At 45.8% G+C, this 21,113-nt stretch overlaps 1 protein-coding gene across 5 annotated transcripts in view; it reads right to left on the bottom strand.

The window, feature by feature from the left end:
- Window positions 1-14,718, bottom strand: part of IGF2BP2 (insulin like growth factor 2 mRNA binding protein 2) — a 96,011-nt gene extending 81,293 nt beyond the window's left edge. For 4 of the 5 annotated variants that reach the window (XM_065410382.1, XM_065410383.1, XM_065410380.1 and 1 more), the window contains exons 1-2: window positions 14,541-14,718; window positions 13,256-13,316 (exon numbers count right to left, since the gene is read on the bottom strand). In XM_065410382.1, the coding sequence (XP_065266454.1) occupies window positions 13,256-13,316; window positions 14,541-14,718 (239 nt within the window). The remainder of the gene's footprint in view (window positions 1-13,255; window positions 13,317-14,540) is intronic. The other variant, XM_065410385.1, reaches the window with a different exon arrangement.
- Window positions 14,719-21,113: the final 6,395 nt, after the last annotated feature.

Below are 21,113 nucleotides of genomic sequence, written 5' to 3'. Positions count from 1 at the left end.
TGCAGGACCTCACTGGAAACACACCTGTTCAATGCAATTCCCGTGTACAGTTACATTTTTGAGATTCATCAAGCCTGCTTTTAATCCATTTAATGTGTGCCACCTCAATTTGATATCTTTCTAGTTTTTTTTAAACAAAATGTCATGCAATACCAAGTCACACACATTACAGAAGTGTATTACATCAACACTATTACAAGTTTATTGATAAAGGTAATTTCATCAAAAAAGGTATCAAGTTAGTTTGACAGGATCTATTGCCATAATCTCACACTGATTGACATTCATTATATTATCCTCCTTTAATTCTTTATTAATCATGTCCTTTATCTTGCTCAGGATCAATGCCAAACTGACAGGCCTACAATTCCATGGGTGATCATATTTACCCTTTTAAAATATTGGCACAACATTAGCTTTCTTCCAGTCTTCTGGAAGTTCCAAGACTTATTGAAAATCAACATTAATGATCCAGCAAGCTCCTCAGCCAGCTCTTTTAAAACTCTTGGATGCAAGTTTTTTTAGACCTGCTTTTTTTTTTTGAAATGTCTAATTTTAGTAGCTGCTGTTTAACATCCTCCAAAGAGACTAGTAGAATGGAAAGAGTGTTATCACTATCACATGAGACTGCATCATCTGTTTTTTCTCCAGATACAGAACAGAAATATTTATTGAACACTTCTGCCTTTTCTGCATTATTATTGATAATTCTATCATTTCCATCTAGTAACAGACCAGTACCATTGTCAGGATCCTTTTTGTTCTGAATATACTTTAAAAATCTCCTTATTGTTTTTAACTCTGTTGGCCATGGATTTCTCCTTGTCTCCCTTCGGGTCCCTTATCAAATTTCTACAATTCCTAGCTTCTGATTTATACTCATTACTGTCAACTTCCCCTTTCTTCCATTTGTATATGTGCATACACACACACACACAGTTTTGTACAGCTGCCTTCACTTCCCTGCTAAACCAGGTCAATTTTAAAACCAATATGGCCTTCTTCCTCAATTGTGGCGTTTTGGGCATCTAGTAAGTGTTCTTAAACAATTCCCAGTTATCATTCACATTTTTCTGATTAAATTCTTCCTCCCAACTGATTTGGATCATAATTGTTTTCAGCTTTGTGAAACTGGCCCTTTTAAAGCACCAAGTATGTGTGCATATAGATATATACAAACTGGTTTGGACTTTGTAACTGACTTGTGACAACTCCCATTGTTACAAAATTTCGAGATTGCTGCACATCGGAATAATGGTGTTTCTGATTTACTCTTTAATAGTTCATTAATGGTGAATATATACCAAAATATATACTGTGTTTTCACTTAGGCATCTTCCCTGTATCTTATACCAGATCTAAGATTTTCAGTGGTATCAGAAAATACTACACTCTGCAACACCAATTATGTGCTGTACAGACACCGAAGAGTCCAGAGACAGAAGCAGATCTCCTTCAGTAATCTGCTTGTGACGGTGTGGGACTCACCCCTGTGGCACCTCCTGCTGGTCTCTCAGGGAATTAGCTCGTCCAGTGTCCTCTGCAGGCCAGTATCCCGCTGCCGCTGCCCCCCCGTGTCCCTCCCGGACCTGGTGCCCCGTTATCTGGGGTGCTGCCCCCTGGCAGTAACCCCTCACTCTCAGGGTCTCCCCTCCCCGGGGAACCCCCACCCACTATCCCCACCTCTCCTCAGTCGTAAGGCTACTGCCAGTCATCGTCTAGCCCCCGCGCCCTGGGGCAGACTGCAGTATCAGCCTACTCATCACTGGCAAAGTTGGGTTTGGACCTGCTGCCTTTGCCTACCCCTGGGCTGTCCACTGCAACCCCTAGTACCCGTTGGCCTTCTGCTAGGCCGCAGCCTGGGGCTCTCCAGGCTCGAGCTCCCCAGCCCTGCTCCACTCAGGTACTCTGCTCAGGTCCCTGCAGCCAGGTCCATCTCTCTCTACAGCTAGAGAGAGACTCTCTGCCAGCTCCTGGCTCACTGGCCTTTTATAGGACCAGCTGTGGCCTGATTGGGGCGTGGCCACAGCTGTGGCTGTTTCCCCAATCAGCGGAGGCTTGCTGCTTTCCTATCAGCAGGCCTCTCACAGTCTCAGCCCTCTCCCAGGGCTGATTTCAAGCCCTTCAGGGCAGGAGCAGGTGACCACCCCGCTACACTGATACATGTCAATACACAGAGAAGTCTGCACTTTCAAGAAGCACGTGGTTAGAGTCCCTCTTTGTACATTCCACTTGGAAAACAAGGAATGTATCTTCTAGTGTCATCAGGAATTCAATATTCTCTGCTCACCTGAGATTCCTGCCAAAATGTTGTGTCAAGTATTTCAGTGTAAGAATAGCTCTGGAGTAACCCAGAAGTCCTTGTCATTCACTTAGGATTCAGAATGCCATTTTCCCTTCTCAAACCGTTTTTTCTTTTTTTTCTTTTGGGGGGTGGGGGGGAAGGTTAATTTGGTAGCATGTATTTTCTTGATCATATCCACATCAAACCATCCGGCTGTGTTTGTTCTTTGCCTGACTTTCACAGGCCCTGCTAATGTCAAGCCTTTGAGGAAACAGAATTTTCAAACTCCGCTGTTTGCATAACAATGTCAGCTCCTCCCTGCCCCCCCCCCGTACCTCCCCCCCAAACACACATTCATTCAGTAGCTTGCAATGTCACAAAGGCCACATTGCACTGTTTCATTCTCAAGCTGTCTAAGGCCATTCATAAAATTACACTCCTAAAATGTACAGTTGGGAGTTCAGGATTCCATAATTAAGGGCTGGCGAATGGATATTAATCGACAAGCACCTTGCAGGATTCCTCATGCTACACAATAAAGGGCCACTGCTCTGGAGATTATGGCCATAGGCTCACAAACAAGATGTAGTCCCTGCCCCAGGGAGCTTGCAATCTAGGAGCTGGGTCGTGCCATTAAGGCATAGCCCTGGGTAGGCAGTGATACAGGAGGCCGTGTTTCCCCTGGAATTCCTAGGGGGCAGCGTTTTATGGCATCATGCACTGCATGAGCTCCCCCAGTGCCAGCTGTGCTAATGGGTGCGAAGCCATCTCAACCCTCCCTGACCCTTTCAGGCGGCTGAGCTACAGCGGTGCCCACAGTCTGGGGTGGCCTCTGTGCTTGCTGAGCCCGGGCACCAATGTCTTGGGGGGGAAACGCGCTTCCTCCACTCCCTGTCCTCCCTCACCCCTCAACCCCACACACCCACCTAGGGGCCAGCCAAAGAGAACCAGGAAAAACCACGTGGAGACACCATGCCCAGGAAGGCCGGTGGGCAAGGGCTCTATCCCTCGAGGGAGCCAGTCTCAGACGACGAGGGGCGTGGCAGCACCTTACCGCAGTGGGCAATTACTGGTGTCCAAGGAATGAGTTCTAAGGGGGATTCTGAATGCAGGGGGCTCACCTGGTATCATGGAGATGGGAGGGAGCTGCAAGCACAAGGTGCCAGTCTCTGCTTCACTACAGCCCCTTAGAGCAGCTCTGCCGGCACACAGAGGACAGGAACCTGGCGCTTCTGGCCAGCTGGGAACTGGCCCTGTCTAGGGAGAAACCCCAGGTGGCACAGAGCTAGCATAATGGCTCCCCCGAGCAGGGCATGTGGCCAGAACCTGACTCACGCACTGGCAAGTCATTTGGGAAGGGTGACAAGGCAGAAGCCAGGTGGCAGAGGGGCCCAAAAGGAAATGAGAGGGGAGAAGGTCAAGGCTGGGGCTGTGGATGGCACATTTGGGGACAAGAGGGGAGGAGGGAAATGGGATGATGTTTGGAGAGGGAGGTGGAAACAAGGGCACAGGAAAACATCCAGGAAGGTAGTTGGAAGTGAAGGGGGAAGCAAGAAGAGCCTGCAGGTGGAGGAGATAGGGTCTGGGGTCAGAGAGAAACCTCAGTGTCAGGAACCAGAATGAAGGAGGAGAGGGTGGAGCAGGGTGACAGGAAGTAGCTCGCACCAGATCCAGTCACTTCTCTCCACAGATGCTGGTGAGGTGGACAAAGCAGAGGGGCAGGGTGAGCAGAGGGGGTTGGGGCTGGGCATGCAGGACTCGCTGAGGGTGACAGAACTGGGCTCAAGGGGGGGGGAGGGTTGCTGTAAAAAAAAGGGGGAACAAGCTGACAGAAGAGGACGTGAGCAAGGAGCCTGCGTTTTCTCCAGCACGCTCAGCAGAGGGCGCGCAGGAGGCAGCCATGCCAGGACTGAAGGGCAGTGAGAGCAGGGCAGTTAGGGAGGAGTTCCCCCTAGCAACCGGAGAATGGAAGGAGGAGAGGGCTGGTGCTCAGAGGGGCTGACCACACAGACTATCCTTGATATGGCAGTCCTGGGAGAAGGGGGAAAGAGGAAGAACAAAGAGAAGAAAGATGAGGCCAGGAAGAGGGAACTCAGAGCAGTGACTGGTAAAGCCAGGTCTAAAGAGCAAGGAGGGCAGTGAGCTGCTTGACCCAGGCCTGGGGGGCCAATAAGGAAGCCAGGGAGAGGCAGGAAGAACCAGCTGAGTCTGGAGGGTGGGAGCTGACCTTGCCCAGGCTAAGGGCAGATTACTTGGATGGAGGCAGAGAGGTATGAGCAGGGAGGGGAAGACAGACAGGAGCGAAAGGCTTGTGCAGGCAGAGAGGCTGGAAGGCGTGTGAGCAGCCTGGCTGTAGAAGGTGCAGGAGAGGCCCCCAGGAGCCAGTGCGGGAGCAAGGAGGTGGCAAGAGAATGGGATCCTGACACTGTGAGTGGGGGTTAATTTGCTGGAGCCGGAGCAGGCATCCGGAGGCAGCAGAGGCAAAGGGAGGAGGAGAGAAGGAAAGGTGCCAAGTGTGCTGTGGATCTGGAGAAGAGGCGTTGCGAGGGCACATGTCACTCCAGGCTAAACAGCTTCCACTCTAATCAGAGCAGGAGCTCATCAAGCAAGGATTCCTGTAACACTTCTCCTCTGACCAGGGCAGTGAGCAGCCTCCGCAGCCCGCCCTACAGGCACAGCCGGCAGCAGAAGAGCCCGGCTGCATGCCACCTTGTAAAAACCATAGCAGAGGTTCCACTAGCAGCCTGCTAGCTATCTGCGGGTCACCCTGCCACCATCTCCACACCGTACCCCAGGCCTAGGGAATCGGACAGCAGTGACAAGCAGCTCTGTGGGAAACCAGCCGTGTCCTCAACCCTGACCATCCACATCAGCATTAAACTGCTCACTGGCCCCTGAGAATTTGGGTGGAGAAACAGGAGTGCCAGCTGCATGCAACAGTTCCCTCAATGTGGAATGAAAACCTTTGCTTCTTACTTAGGCATTTCTCATCTGAACAAATCTTGCATGTCTGCAGACTTCACTGCAGCAAGCGGCACGTCTCCCCAGAAGGATGTAGCTGGCTGGATCTCTCGCTAGCAATACACCCCCCAAGCATCAAGCTTATAGCCACTGGGACTTGGTATTCTGATTGTCTGACAGTAGTGCCACACACTGTGCTTGGTGCTGTACACATACAAAATAAGAGATATTCCCTCCCTAAACAGCTCTTAGGCTGAACAAACAGGACAGATGGGGGGGGGGGGGGAGGAAGAGAGAAAATAATATTGTTATCCCTATTGTACAGCTAGGGAGGTATATGAAATAGAGAGAAATAGAGATCAATCTATATCAAACAAATTGCATCAGTGCACATAGCTATAACATACCAGAGAGATTCCTTCGAGGAAGGAATCAAGTTCCTCCAAATTACAGATGCCAGCTTTTGCTGGCTTGGGCAAAAACTCCCTGTAATGTTAGTTTTTAACCATTACTAAATATAGGTGCTTTACCCCTCCTCCTCCCCCCGTCTACGGAAAAGATTGCCATTCCAGAGCTATAGTACCACAACAACATTGCATGCAACCAATCAAAGCAGGTCACTTTGTAGAGAGAGTCTCTAATACAATTACACTGAAAGCTGTTTGGAGATCATTTAAACTAGCTACCTGAGATAGGAACTAAGGTGGCCTGGGTGGACATTTCCTTGTAGCTCTCTAGTCTGTATTTTGCCTCCAGATTAGATCAATATACCGTATGTATAAAATTTCCAGCAACCGTGTGCTTAAGTGACTTAATGAGCTTATTAATTTAGGATTGGCGTTTACCACAGCTTCTAGAACAAACTATCCACTACTGACTTTATAAAAATAAGTGATTTTTTTCTTATGCTATCTGAAGGCAAAGGGATGGGGAGATGGATGGGAGTACAATATAAACTGCTTGTTCTCTCAATTTTACTTCCAATTCTCACACCTCAACAGCAACACAAAGAGGAAAATGGGGAAAGAACAGGCTAATGGAGAAGTGACACGTGAAAACCTGTCATCACTACCAGTATCTTTCACCGACCTGAAGAAGAGCTCTGGGCAAGCTGGAAAGCTCGTCTCTTTCCCCACAGAAGTTGGTCCAATAAAATACATGTTCTCACCCACCTTGTCTCTCTGTTGCCAGTACAATTTACTTTGCTGAACTACTTTTTCATGAGCTCCTTCCTCACATTTCACAGAACTTTCAGCCCCAGACACCCCCACGTAAGGCATTTGGAGAAAACTGTGTGTTGCTCTTTAGGAATTGTAACACACTACTCCTATTCCCAGTAGACACCTTTCCTGATTATGACAGGAGAATACATCCATGCACACAAATCAGAGCCCTATCAAGACATAACCTTCCACATGCTGGTGATAGGAAGAGAGGAGGAACACATACAAATATTGTGGCTCATCTGTTGTGTGTATAGATGTATTTCTGAGATAGATTCTTCAAGAGTTTACTTTTTGCTTTAAACAAGCAGCGAGAGAACGCTAAACTATAGATTCAGAGGTTCAGCAGGTGTATTTACAATAGTCTGTCTGTGCAAATAGGTGTTCATGGGTTTCCAGCAAGCTGATAAATATAAAGATTGGTATGTTTTACACAGCGGTCTAATCTCCTCTTCATAAACATGTGTACCTGACACTCAAAAAAGTTACACACACATAGTAAAAGGAGAATAGCTGCCTATACACAGTGACACGGAGACTTGTAACTTAATTCCATTCTAGACATTTAGACTTCTTCAGCAGCATGTGGAATGCTTATAAAAAAAAAAAAAAAAGAGAACTTCTTGTCATCAAGAAACAAACCCCAGCATACTAGAATATGGCACAGATAAGCATCACGTAAGGCATAATTTGAAATGAAGAAAACCTCTTGGAAAAGTACATTTCACTATTTTAAAATGGACTATCCTGCCTGATGAAATGGCATTTACTACAAGCAAGGTCTGAAGCAAGATAATGGAGCAAACACTCAAGCTTTTTTCCTCCATTTGGGAATCCCATGTGATAGACTCTGCAGTTCTCTCCCACAGCATCGTACACAAAAATTGCAACTATTCCCTCTCACTGGTACAATATGTGGAAAACCAGAATGAAGTTCACAATCAGAAGAGGAAAAAGAAAACCTTAAAAATAATGCTGGAAGAACATTGCAATTTGGCTGCCCAAAATAGAACCCATACGTGCCACCAAATGTAAATTATAAGTTTGCAAAAGCAACCAGTGGAATTATAAAGTAAAAGAGCTTTTTAAAAAGTGTTTTAATGACAGTGAGCTTTGGGGGGGAAATAAATATTTTCAGTGCTGGGTCCCGCTAAGTGTCATTCTGTTTTGCTAATAATAATAATAATACTCGGCACATGCAGCAATTCACATTTTCAAAACACAGTCCAAATGCCAACTAATTACAATTCCCTACACTGCTATAGGGTAGGTAAGTATTATTTTTAAAATACATTCAATGTCATCATTCTTCCATAAACCAGTTAACTCATGTCTAACTGTGACTAAATCACGGCTGTTTAAGAAGATATAAATGATACTCCATATACAGTTAGCTGTGCTCTGTAGACAGAGCGCAAATTGGTTTGAGACTCAGTTCACACAACAGCCAGAAGACCCTCTCGGTGTCTATGTGAATCCTTTGATTCCATTTTGTAAAATTCTTGGGTATATTTTTTAAACACTAAATGACTCAGGTCCATCCTGCCCCTTTCTAGAAATCCAGAAGGGCAGCTGACATTTAAATCTTTGATTAATATTTGAAAAATGTGGCATGAATGGGCTTTGGAAAAAGTCAAACATTCCCAGATCAGAAAAGTCATATTTCTTTCATTGCATCCCACACAGAATTACTTGTGTGTGTGTATGTGTAAGAAGGAGGCAAGCGGGAGAACCTAAAGATGTAAAAGTGTCAGTCATGTCTCCTGATTGGACTTCTGTTGATCAAGGGTGAGGTTCCTTAGCTAAAGCACTAAACAGGATCATTTTCCATGTAAATCATTTTTGTCACAATTATGCATGTCAGGGACAAACAAAACAACAACCGGATGGTCATGATATTAGCCCTCTGGTAGTCCACACTTTGTGCCATGTGAATCTGCCCCTTGATATAGCAGTACTAAAATATTTAACAACCACTGCTATCCCAACACTCTGCCCCCTCTATTCTTTTTTAAAAAAAATACATATTGCTTTATTTCAAACTACCACCACCAAAATGAATCATGAAAATTACACACAAAGTTCAGACCAGAGTCTCTAACCACTTGGGGCAGTTGTGAACATTCAGTTTCAGGCTAGAATGGTGATTCACACTTAAACATCAAATAGTTTGAAGTTTCAAAAATAAAATCTACCTCTAAAATGGACATTTTTCTTTGTAAAAACCTCTGTGTTTTGATTATTTATTTCAACAACTAAAGCAAATACCTAGATATATTTAAACCATTTGCACAGTTTTCTATTTCAGAATTCATTTGTACACCATATTAATGCTCCTTTTCCTCTTAAAAAGAGTAGCAAACTGTTTAATGGGGGATTCCAGCACTACAGAGACACAGTAGCTTTCAGCCTTGAATTTTCTAATTTGATATTTTAAAAGTAGCTAAGATCTAGGGTTTCCTTTTGAAAATTGTGAAAGATCACTGTTCCCCTAGTCATTCGGAGATTAGATTCACAAGTGTAATTCTGGCAGATATTCCTTGCCCCTATCTCCTGAACAACTGTTCCATATTCACAGAAAACACAAAAAGAGGATCAGGACATGCATGGGCAAGGAAGGATTTTAAATGAAGACAAGTTTCATAAAAGTGCAGCAGGTTTCCAGATTATTAGAAACAGGGTCTTTTTTTAAAAATTGCATTGCTTTGATTGAATTGCAAAAATCTAGATCTGTATGCATTAGACATTTGTATTTGTTAAAGTAAATCAGAAAAGTAATATTCTACCGAAGTTTTGCCATTAAATAGAATAGTAAAATATTTTTAAATGTTCTACTAAATTAGATTTGAAGACTTCTCTAATTAGCTCACCCAGTGCATTGTTCTAGATTATACTAATGTTATACATTTTGATTTTTAAAAATAATATTGAAAACATAAAAGAAGACTTTTCAAATAAAGGAACTGGAAATTTAAAACATTGTGAACATTAAATTGAGTTATTTAAACTAATCTGTTTTATTTCTGCCAAATACACATTACATGAAAGTTAGCATTAACAGATTTTTGTTTTGTCTGTATTTCATAATTCACAGTTTTCTAATGTTTATTATTATTAACTATGTATTCCGCATCTGCAGTTAAGAATCAAAGTTTTCAATGTATTACATGTCTGCATAAAAAGGATAATTACAGGACCTTTTTTTTTTTTTTTTTTTAAAAAAAAAAAACACAGCTTCTCATTCAGCAAATTCTTGAAACAATATGATTTTAAGCAAATGAAGCATTCTCTGTTACCAGAGAATTTAAAGTTTACATGATAAAAAGTGGGTTTTTTTAAATTAGTTTGTCTATACACAATGTAGTACATACAAACAAAAAACAATTGGGATACTGTTTTCTTTAACATTCTTATAGGAGGCAAAAATCACTTGAAGTAGAGAGAACACAATTACTGATTTTTAACTCATGAAAGACAAATTCATAAGCTCTCCTGCACTACTTCATGCTATTTCTCACTACCTCCAGCCCTGTAACCTCCAATCCTTCTACATTACCATGAGGAGGTGTACAGAAAGTGGAGTTTTCAGTGCTACTTCTGACTATTTTACACTATTTCTTAGCTACATAAAGACATACAGATGAAAATGAGGGTTATTTTTGTTTGTGTTTTTGAAATCTAATTCCTGAAAAGGTTCAAGGAAATTTTAACTAAACACAGTAGTGAGAATAAAACTTATTATTTACACATCAAGAGATATTTCAGACACATTTCAATAACAGGCATAACAGAGGTTTTCCCTCTTTATTAAATCCAAACACTACAATGCTACACATTCAGTCCAAACATATAATAACATAAAAAGTATCAAACAAAACCATAAAACACAAAACAAATTTGGACCAAAAGATTTTAAAATAATACATATAATTAACCTGGTACAAAGCTAGCATTTAGGGGAAGTTCTCTGCAGTTTTATTCAATAGTTTTACATTCACATAGCATCAGAACTGTAGGACAGTATCAGCTTGTGTGTAACATGGAAAGTTTTCAGATCCTACACAGCTAACTCAGACAAAACTCCCTACAAAGTCACTGGCAATTTTGCCAGAGCAAGGGGCGTTGGGCAGGGTCCTGTGCGTGCAGATTAAGGGTCCCCAAATATTGGTGCTGTTGACATCAATGGAAGTCACTGCACAAATTCTAATTCTTACAAGCATTAGAATAGTTTGTGGGTTTTCTACAAAGAAAAACTAAATGTAAGCCTGTGTAAGCCTTTATTCCATGATAAAACCATGTTATAAAAAACAGGATGAAATGTCCAAGCTAACTAATATTAGGCCAAAGACACCTTTATATTAACAACAGCTTTTTCAGAGATCAAAAAATGACATGATCAAATCCAAACACGAACTCAACAATCTGAGGAAACCAAGTAACCAGACTGAAATAGAACCCTCAGGGACAGCTGAACATATAGCAGAAAAAGGCAAAAGAAATATTAGATTCTCTCTCTCGACTGTTCAATGATTTTTTTTCAGAGATCCCCAAGCTTTTACTGCAGGTAAAGAGGAATTCACTGTTCCCATCTTTTTGCTTTAATGTAACATATGTAACAGACCTGGAAGCTAATACATCCCCAGAGAACTGCCCTTCTAACTAACTGGGCTCTAGCTCGATCATTCTTAAAGAAGTCCTAAGAGTGCAAGAACACTGAGAAAAACTTACTGCAAAGATTTAACTGCTTTGAAATATTTGAGAGTTACTCTTTTTTATTTCCAGGTAAAATTCTGCATGCTCATTGCATAAGAAACCAGAACACTGTCACATCTTTCACATATGTGCATTAGCAACAACCAACAATATCAACCCCGGTGCCAGACATTAGCCATTTCTCACCAAACTTCATCAAGCTGCCTAAGTTAATTTTCCATGTACCCGTATTTTAAAAATAATACTTGACAGTCAATCACACTGAAAAGACCCAGCATGAAGCTAAAGAAGCAGCATCAGCAAATTAACACATTCAAGAAGAGCCTTTGCATACAATTTGTATAGTGAGCCTGCGTTTTCACTGAGTTCCACTTCAGACATTTCACAGGAGCACATGTTCAAAAAACACTCTGACTGCTGAGCTATATAATAAATTCTAGACTTTTTTTTTTTAATTACACATTCTACACACCTGGTTAAAAGATTCATTTCAAAGACACTTCAAATCAGCAACATAAATATATTTAGTGTTTATTGTTCTAAAAGAGAACAAGGAAGGAGAAACTTCAGCTTGCAGAAACAAAAGCCTGGATTATTTTTCTTTTGCTAAGACCTCTTTACAAAGCTGGCATTTAATGCAAGCCGCATTTTGCAGCCTACTGTGTTCTCCGTTAGGCAACCAAACCATTTTCAATGTGAAATTTGCTTTAAAGCTTTCCCTTTACACACTGCTGGGGGAGGGGACTCAGAGCAGGAACAGAACCAACAAGCTGCACATTAAAAGATGCCCTGCCCCACGCCCTCTGAGCATTGTGAAGTTCACGTCTCGTGACACTTAAAAATAACATACACCAGATAATATTGCAAATCCTCCATTGCAAAAGGTTTTGCATCTGACTATCAACATGCAAACTATACAAACTCTCTAAAACACCTTTTCCCCTTATAATAACAGTTCAACTGTACCATCCCTGCAAGAGGCAGGCCTCTCAGAAAAATCACTACTGCCTTTCTATACCACTGCAGATCTGTGACAGAGCTTGCAATTATATTTCTCAAGGTAAAAAATGCCCACCACTATGTTAGAAGTTTAGAAAGAGATGGCAGCAGATCTTGTACATTTATAAAAGTTTGTGTTAAACAGCTGCCCTAGTAAAATACTACAAGTTGTTTACCTGACAGTATAACAAATTAGTCAGTACATTGGATTTATTTGGATCAAGGGCTTCACACTCATAACCAAAATGACCACAAAAAGTTTTTATGAATATGCTGCGTCCTGAGGGAACAATAGTGACAAAGCGAAGAAGTGTCATACGGCGCAATCAGAATAAAAACTAATTCAAGGAAAATGCAAATAGTAAGTCAGTGACAGAAGAGACCCCCATCTGCCCACGCATGAACAGACCACTCTGCAGCCATCTAAATGGCATGCATTAGATTCTATGCCATCCCCAGAAAGTTCTGTTTACACACGTCCCATACTAGTGCCTTTTGGTTACAAACATTTCAGAACTTTGGCTCATAAGCAGCTGCCACGCCAAAAAGGGCTTTTAACTTCTTTAACTCTCAAAACAAATCAAGATGTTGCTCCAAAGCCTTGCGAGATATTGACTAACTTATCCAAAGGACATTTTGTTACCCTCAGCAGACAGCACTTCAGAGGAAAGAAAAGCAAAAACTAACGAATTGTAATTTTAGCTAGGGAATTTCAGCTGACACAGTAAATATTTACTACTTACTTGCCACAGGAAGTCTTCCACAAAGCCTTTGTTACCATTGTGATCTTTAAAAGGGGGGGGGGGGGGCTTTTGGCATTTGGTAAACAAGTTACTGCACTGGGAAGAAATGCTTTCCATCCCAACCCGCGTAGAGAGAGGAAAGCCCATCAGACTTCAAAAGTAAATCAATGGCTAGGGCACGCAGCTAGCCATAATGAAAGTAAAAATGCAACTATTGCAACTACCTTCAGCACCCTTGCAAACAACCCCGCTGCCAAGGAGCCAGAGCCGTTCTGGGACTCGACGCCCCGCACACGGACGCGAGACAGAGAACGCATGGAAAGGGATTTTACCTTAGCTTTTTAGGGACGGAGTAATCCACCTCCATGACTTTGCCATGCAGCTCCACTTTACCTTTAAAACACAACAACAACAGAGACTCAGCATCGTCCGAAGCACGGTCTGGGAGCTAGGGCAGGAAATCTACCCAAAAGTCGGCGACTGCCCTGCAGCCCGAACTGCGTGGAGAGCTCTGGGATAGGGGGCCAGCCTGCTGGGGGGTCAGGGGGTGCTGCCCGAGGGCGGGAGGGCGCCCAGCGGTCCCCGCCGGGGACCCCTGACAACAGTACAGTCATTTTCACAAGCAGCACCAAATGGAGAGGCTGGAGTCCGTAGCCCTCAAAATGAAGGACTGGGGCAGCCATGCTTCCACTCCCAGGGCTCCTGCCGCCCACTCCGCTAACCAGAGCTAGCAGGACTTCGCGGGGCTGCGCTCGCTTGCTCGCGGAACACCATGGCAATCTCCCGGCAGCCAAGCCCCACATGCCTCCTCTCCTGCTCTCCTCCTGCCTCTCCTTTCCCCCTACCCGGCACGGGGCGCCAGCTCGGCCGGAGTGGCCCGCCGGGGCTGCCAGAGGGTCCCCTGTGTTTGGGGCTGCGTTGGCCTGGCGCTGCCGTGTGGCTCCTACTCCCTGGCTGGGCTGCAGTTCGCTCGGGGCCCCCCAGCTGCCTCTCGGCCGCTCTTTGCTCCGCGCCCCCGGCGAGTTGGGGCAGGGCACCTCGTAAAAAGGTGCCCGAGGCCGGGAGGGTGGCAAGGGGGCGGCCGGGCGGCGGACCCCGGGCCCCGGCTCCTCTCAATAAAATCGGAGAAAAAAATCAGGGAAAAATAGCCCGGCTGGAGGGAAGCGAGGGAGCGGGGCGGGAGCGGCTGGTCCCGCAGGGCCGGGGCGAGAGGGGACCCGGGTGCCGCGGGCGGGGAGTCGGGGGTCACGGGGCGAGGGAGAAGACCCCCGAGGGGCTGGGGGCCAGCAGGGCGTGGGGAGCTGAGTGGATTCCTGCGGCGGATCCCCGGGGGGAGGGAGCCGGGGGTCGCGGAGGGGGGTCAGGAAGGGATCCCGGGAGGGGCGGGGATGGTCCCTGGAGCTCCCTGGGGAGGGGGCGCTGGATCCGGGGGGCGAGCGGGAGAGGGGCGCGCTGAGGCTCCCCGGGGAGAGGGGTCCTCGGGCAGCTGGGGTGCCCCGGGGCAGGGCTGGGAGGGTCCGGGCAGGGCTCGTGGGCGCTCCCCAGCGAGGTTCGGGGGAGCCGGCGGGGGAGCGGGGCACCGCGGGTCCCCTGACCTCGGTGCACCCGGGCGCTTACCCGAGAGGGTCTCAATGGCCCGGATGGCCCAGTTCTGGTCCGGGTAATCCACGAAGGCGTAGCCGGACTTGAGCAGGACCTGGCCGGCTAGGGGCAGCTTCCTGTCCCCGAAGAGCTGCCGGAGCTCGTCGGCGGTGGCGGCGGGGCTCAGGTTCCCTATGTAGAGCTTGTTCATCATCCGCCTCTTCGCGGGGAGCCCGCGGCCCCTCCTGCCCGCCGCCGGCACAGACCCGGGCACCGCGCTGCGCCACCCGCCCGCCCGCCGGAGCCTGCAACAGCGCCCCGCAGCCGGGCAGCGGGCGGAGCCGAGCCGAGCCCAGCCCGCGTGTGCCGCCTCCCCCCGCCCTCCCCGGGGACACCGCGCCGAGGGCAGCCGCGCCGGCTCCTCCCGCAGCCGCTAGCCCGCCGGGGGCGCAGCGGGGCTCTCCCCTGCCGGCGCCGGGATCCAGCGCCCTCCCCGCCGCCTGGGCGGGCACCATGTGCGGGACGGGCTGGGCTCGCGCGGCGCCCGCTGGCCGAGCCCCGCTTCCGCCGGCCGGGCAGCTGCTCCGCGCCCCGGAGCTGGGGAGAGGGGTGCCCAGGGGCACCGTGCGGGACTAGCTCCGGGCCCCGCGGGCTGGGCCATGGGGAGTCCCCTCGGGGCTAGCCACGGGCGGGACGGGTTTCAGGAAAGCCCTTTCCCGCCCAGCTCTGGGCTCGGTGAGCGCTGGAGGCCCCGGGGGCCCAGGGCTGTGAGAGCGCAACGGCCGCCCTGCGCCCCTCGGAGGTGCTGGCAACTCCGGTGTGGGGCCGGGCCCCTGTGGAGCTGGGAGAGCACCTGGCTCACTGGCGGGGGGACCGAGGGGTAGGCAGCCGAGCTATTCGAGGTAGGGTTGGATCTCCTCCGTTGGACACAACAAGCATCCCTCCCCGGATCTCTCCGCACAGCTGGGATTTAGATGCCATTTAAAACACCTGGGATGATCGCAGCAATTTCCCATCCCTTTCACACTGCTCTTGCTTTGCTTGTGATGCTCTGCAGTGGGTGCATAGACCTTCGCTCTCCCTCCTTGGAGAAGGTCTGGTCCGATGACTTGGCACAAATTATTCATGCATCACTTGATGTTCTTGATTTCTTCTTCTTCTACTGCCACTATTATAACATCGAGAGGCCCCTGCTGACATCAGGGCCCCGTTGTGCTAGGCCTGTATAGACAACAGTAAGATAGTACCCATCCCAAAGAGCTTAAATCTAAATGTACAAAAGTTCGTAATGGGCAAAGGCTCTTTATCTGAGCACTCCCTCCTCAATCTGTTGAGGCTTGCCAGTCCCCACCTTTCTCACAGGAGGCTCTCAGCATGCTCTCTTCCAGCCCATCAAAGTTCGCTGAGCCCAACTCTCATTTTAAATAGATGTAAAACCCTGTCTGGTCTAAGGTTTAAATGATTATTTTCCACTAAGGAGCCATTGGCAATGAGCAGGGAAGGAAAGAGGAGAAAATTTTGATTAATTTTTTAACAGTTCCAGTCATAATTGTAGCTAAACATTTGATAGTAAACTGTCTGAAGAAAGATGATTTTCTGTCTATTTGGATTTCAGTCTTTTTTTAGTTGCTGGCCTCCAGAAAAGAGACCCAGGCTGTCAGAGTAGACTAAGGAGAATGGGGAGCCACCGGACATACCAGTCACATCCACAGCAGATGACCAAATAGGTTTATTTGAAGAACCTGGCAAAGGATTTTATTTTATGCCAATGATTTATTTTGCTAAGCACCTGTTGTAACACAGAGGCTCCTTGGCAAAGGGTCTCCTGTTTTTTGCAAATAACTTTCACCTTGGACCAAAGCTCACCACACCAAAAATGTCTTACAAGAGATTTATCTGTAAAGAGGAATGTGTTGGTATCTACAGAAAGCTCGTAACTTGTCAAGACCCATAATCATTGTGAGATACGTGTGCGAGTAATGTTTATGGAATACTGTATTTATAATGAAAGTCTGCTTTATGGACTTGGAGTAGAAATTAGTCACAGGAGTAATGTGTCTCGGTGATGACCCTTTCAAGCAAGAGGGAGTCATCACCCCTCTGTAGTCAGCCAGTGAGGTAATGCAAGGTTCTATTGTCTACCCTTGCCACATCCCAGAACAGTCAATGGAAAACCAAGTGCAAATGATATAAACCATGGGGAGGTGAACCAGACCATTACAGTGGAGTGCCCTGGCCAAGACAAAAGGCTTTTTCAATATAACAGAATGTAGGGAGAGGCACTCTGGATCCATTCACTGAGAAACCCCTTGAGGAGCAGGGGGGTTTCATGAATGTTTTGATCCTGGTTCTTGTGAAACCAGGCAGCTGTGGAACAGACCGAACTTTGGGGGGGGGAGGGGAAGGGGGGAAGAAGCCTACTTTATTAGCTAGGAAAGGGAACTATTGAGACATGTAGATCCAGCGTCACATTTTTTGAGTTTGTTTTATGTTGTAACCATTTGTTTCCATCATTTTCTCTCACTTCTAGTTACATCTTTATTCCTGCTTAAATAAACCTACCTTTGTTGTATTATAAGTGCTCACAAGCGCTGTGTGTTTTACAGGAGTGGTGATTTAAGGCAGGGGTCTCCAAACTTTATGAGACGAGGGCCATATTAGAGTTTTGAAGGGACTTTGCGGGCTGAAGCGACTGTGAAAAAGTTAAATATATGCAAAATCATTAAAAAAAGAAATATTATTTTAGGATTAGTGAGACATATGGTACTGATGTTTTTCTGACAAAATTGCATTTAGCTGTGGTTCAAAGTTAGTGTTCCCTATCATCAAAATTGATTGTAAATGTTCATCAGACAAGGTCGATCTGTAATTGGATTTCACATATTTCATCATCGAAAATGTTTTTTTCACACACATAAGTAGTGCCAAACACTGACATTAATCCATGTTTTTTACATGAGCATATTGATCACTTGGCTGGCATTTATAGAACTCTACCAGATTTCCTTCCTTATATTTGTCCTTCAACAAGTCATTGGATTGCAGGTCAATCACTTCCATTTGAAGTTCAGGTGGCAGTTTTTCGAGATCACAATCAAATGGGTTTTGGAAGATCCGTATTTCTCCTGCATTCACATCAAGGTCAGAGAAACGCTCCTGGAACTGTAGTTTCAGATCAGAAATGATTTCTTGTGCAAACCTAGTTGGGAATCGTGATTCAGTTTCTTGGTTGAACTTCTCACAACATGTAAAATGAGCAAAGCAGTCCCTCATCAGTTGGGACTCGAAAAGAACTAGTTTTTGCCTGAATGCGTTCACCTGGGTGTACATGTCACAGATAAGCCCGTTTTCCCCTTGTAGTCTAAGATTGAAGTCATTCATGTGCTTGGTAGTGCAAAGCCATTCACTGTTTGTGAGTAAAGGTAGAGGTCGTTTTTTTTTATTTAAGAACATTTCAATTGCAGTTCTAAGCTCGAAAAATCGCGACAAAACCTTTCCACAGCTAAGCCATCGAACTGAAGTGTGGTAGGGCAAATCGTGTTATTCTGATTCTATTTCCACCAGAAATGCTTGGAACTGACGATGGTTAAGTCCATGCGAGCGAATGAAATTCACGGTTGAAACTACGGGTTCCTTAACACATGACAAATCCAAATATTTCCTGCACAATGCTTGCTGATGAAGAATGAATGAAGAATCATAGACTTGGGACAGCCCGCACTTTCACAAGCTTTGTAGATTTGTCCAACCAAACCTTTTTTTGAACCGCACATGTTTCTACCTCCATCAGTTGTAACACACTTCAGTTGTTTCCATTGCAGGTTGTATTGAGAAAGTGACTTTTCAACTTCTTTGAAAATCTCTTCACCTGTGGTTGTTCCATGCATACTATGCACAGAAGCTAGTTCTTCCGTAACTTCAAAATTACTGCCGACCCTGCGAATAAACAACAGCAGTGAGGAACAGCAGTTAATAAGTAAGGTATTTCCTGGGTGGGAAAGACTCATAGAAAAAGATGAAGAGTTAATGACATCTTGTGTACAGTCCCTCCAGAATAATGTCTCATTGACCTCAGTGTGTGAGCAAACTCAGGCTCTCACCCAGAATGTAATCATGGGAATGATTCGGCAAGCCATAGCAGGACACATTCCCATGGAGGCAATCAACTTGATTTGGTCCCATGTAACGGAGGAAAAATTAGTCCTCCGGCCCTGGTGGAGACTAGTTAATGCTTCATACAATCAACACCAGCAAAGCTTGCAGTTATTCCTGATAATTGTGGCAGGCAAAGAAATTAGAGTAATCCACCCAGTAGTCCCACTGGGATTACAGATTAATGATAACTCAGTAATGTACTCCAGAGATCCTAACACTTGGGCCTGGCAGAAAAATAATGTGTGGAACACAGTAAATGTAAAAGGGTGTAGGAGAAAAGCAGGTTTGGGCTATAGCTGTGAAGACCAAGCATTGGAGGAACCTGATGAATGCTTCTTCCCACAACCTGGGAATACGTCTCCCTGTTCTTTCGATGTTATCCAGGAAGAGGGGTCTGTTATTGTCTATGTTAGTAAATCATGTGTGTGTGTAAGAACAAGATGTAATATTGTATTGATTAATGAACTTTGGATTCAACCCATGGTGCCTTACTTTAAACAGTGTTTCTGTAATATAACTACTATTGTTAGTAAGTTTACTGTGCCTATATGGACTGTACAACATTTGAAAGCCTATCCTGAGCTCTACAAGGAGGATTCCTCCATTTCACTGGGAATGGGTCTCACTGCCATTAAGGGACTATTAACTCATCCCTCCTTACAAATTGAGCTGCAGAAGCTCCAAACTTTGGGGGAGAATGGCAAACTCGAGATTCAACACCACAACCAGTAGATCTCTAGGCTAGCAGCTACAGTTAAAACACAGGCCATCATTCCTGGTGGGAGACTTTGCTTGGGTGGGGCCCCAGTGCAATAGGTCTTTTGAATATCATGCTTCACCCCATTGTGGTGATTTTCGGTTTCCAAATTATACTAGCAATTGGTCTGGTTCTAGTGGTTCGCTCGATCCAGCGACTGATGCGGCTGCTGCAATGGATTGAAGATCAGACCCGGTACCACGGAGTAAGGATGTGATGGGGATACTCACTTAGCGCAAGCACCCCATCAATAGGGGGACTTGTTACCTATCACCTCTGTGTTCTTGGGGAACCAGGGTGCAGTACCCAGCCTCTCTGATTCACGAAAGACCTTCCCTCACCCAGCCTCTGCTTGAACCAAAGCCGATCAGAAGAAAGACTTACAAAAAGCAATGAAAAGGCAGTGGGAGGCACACCTAAACCCCTCCGGACAAGGGTGACAGGATTAAGGAAACTCCCCTAGCCTCATTTGTATCAAAGATGGGAAAGGGAGGCATCTCCATTAACATACAGAATGGAGAACAGAGATTCCAAAGCAAGAACCGCACTGAACCCTGGGACCAGAAAAGCAGGAAAGCACTGCATGATGGGGGATCTCTGCTCCAGATGTTAATGAACCCATGCCTGCACACACCCAGCTCAGTAGTTATCAGACCAATTCTAGTAATAAATCCTTTATTGGTATCCAAAATACTGAAGCTGCCTAATTATATTGTGAGCTACCTCGAAGGAACACCGCCCATAGCCAGGAATGATCAGTTCCTATTGTCTAGCCTGAACAAAATAACTTTAGTGTACTCCATTGAGCCATCAGTTTACCCACAAACAAATCTAGTGTTCTCCCTTGAACCATTGTTCTTTCCCTACAAAAACCCCTATGCATTCTCAAGTAAGTGTTCTGATGCCTGGATCCAAAATCTGCATCAGTTCCATTGGGACTTCATCTTCTCCTGACTGATAATGCTGGGGGCTCTGCTTGTCTCCAGCACTCCGTACCACCAGCTACCACCACCACATGGGAACCCCAATCGATTCAAGCTTCACCGAGTGGTGAGAACCCAGCTCTCTCTCTCTCTCTCCATATAGCCTTCTGACCCTGACTTGTGTGATCAGTTATAGTTTTCTAAACCTGACTTTTATAGTCAAATTTAAGTTAGATTTACTATTATAACTGTTTTGTTTGTTTGACTCTACTTGTATGGTTATTACCTGGCAATAAATAACTTTTATGGTTAAGCTGGTTGCCTTTCTCTCTCTCTCGCATTCCCCCTTGTGGGTGTTTTTTGGATTCCCCATTCGCTCTGCAGCAACGCTCCTCGTACCTAAGTTAAAGATCCCTGCAGTGCCCCAAAATCTTGTGTGATTTGCTCATCAAGTGGGTTACTACCAGAAAAATTGTAATGTGAAAGTGGGGATAGGGACGTGCTGAACCTGGGACATATGAGTGTGACAGCTTGGAGGTGCTGTTCAACCCAGCTTGCTGAGTCCAAAGGCATATAAGGGGGTCAGCCTGGGAGTGCTGATTAATCCGGTCCTCTCAGACATGCTCTGTTAATGTGTGTGTGTGTGTGTGTTTGTCTGATTCTGGGGCTGGAAGAACCCAGCCCTGGGGAACCTAGGTCCTGCAGGATAGCTCCACTGGGAGGGAACTTGCAGCAGGGAGAAGTAGAGCTCCATATGAGAACACAAGTGACACA

Source organism: Emys orbicularis, chromosome 9 (assembly GCF_028017835.1).
Source record: "Emys orbicularis isolate rEmyOrb1 chromosome 9, rEmyOrb1.hap1, whole genome shotgun sequence".
Classification (NCBI taxonomy): domain Eukaryota; kingdom Metazoa; phylum Chordata; order Testudines; family Emydidae; genus Emys; species Emys orbicularis.
This window is presented reverse-complemented; position numbering and strand designations above follow the sequence as displayed.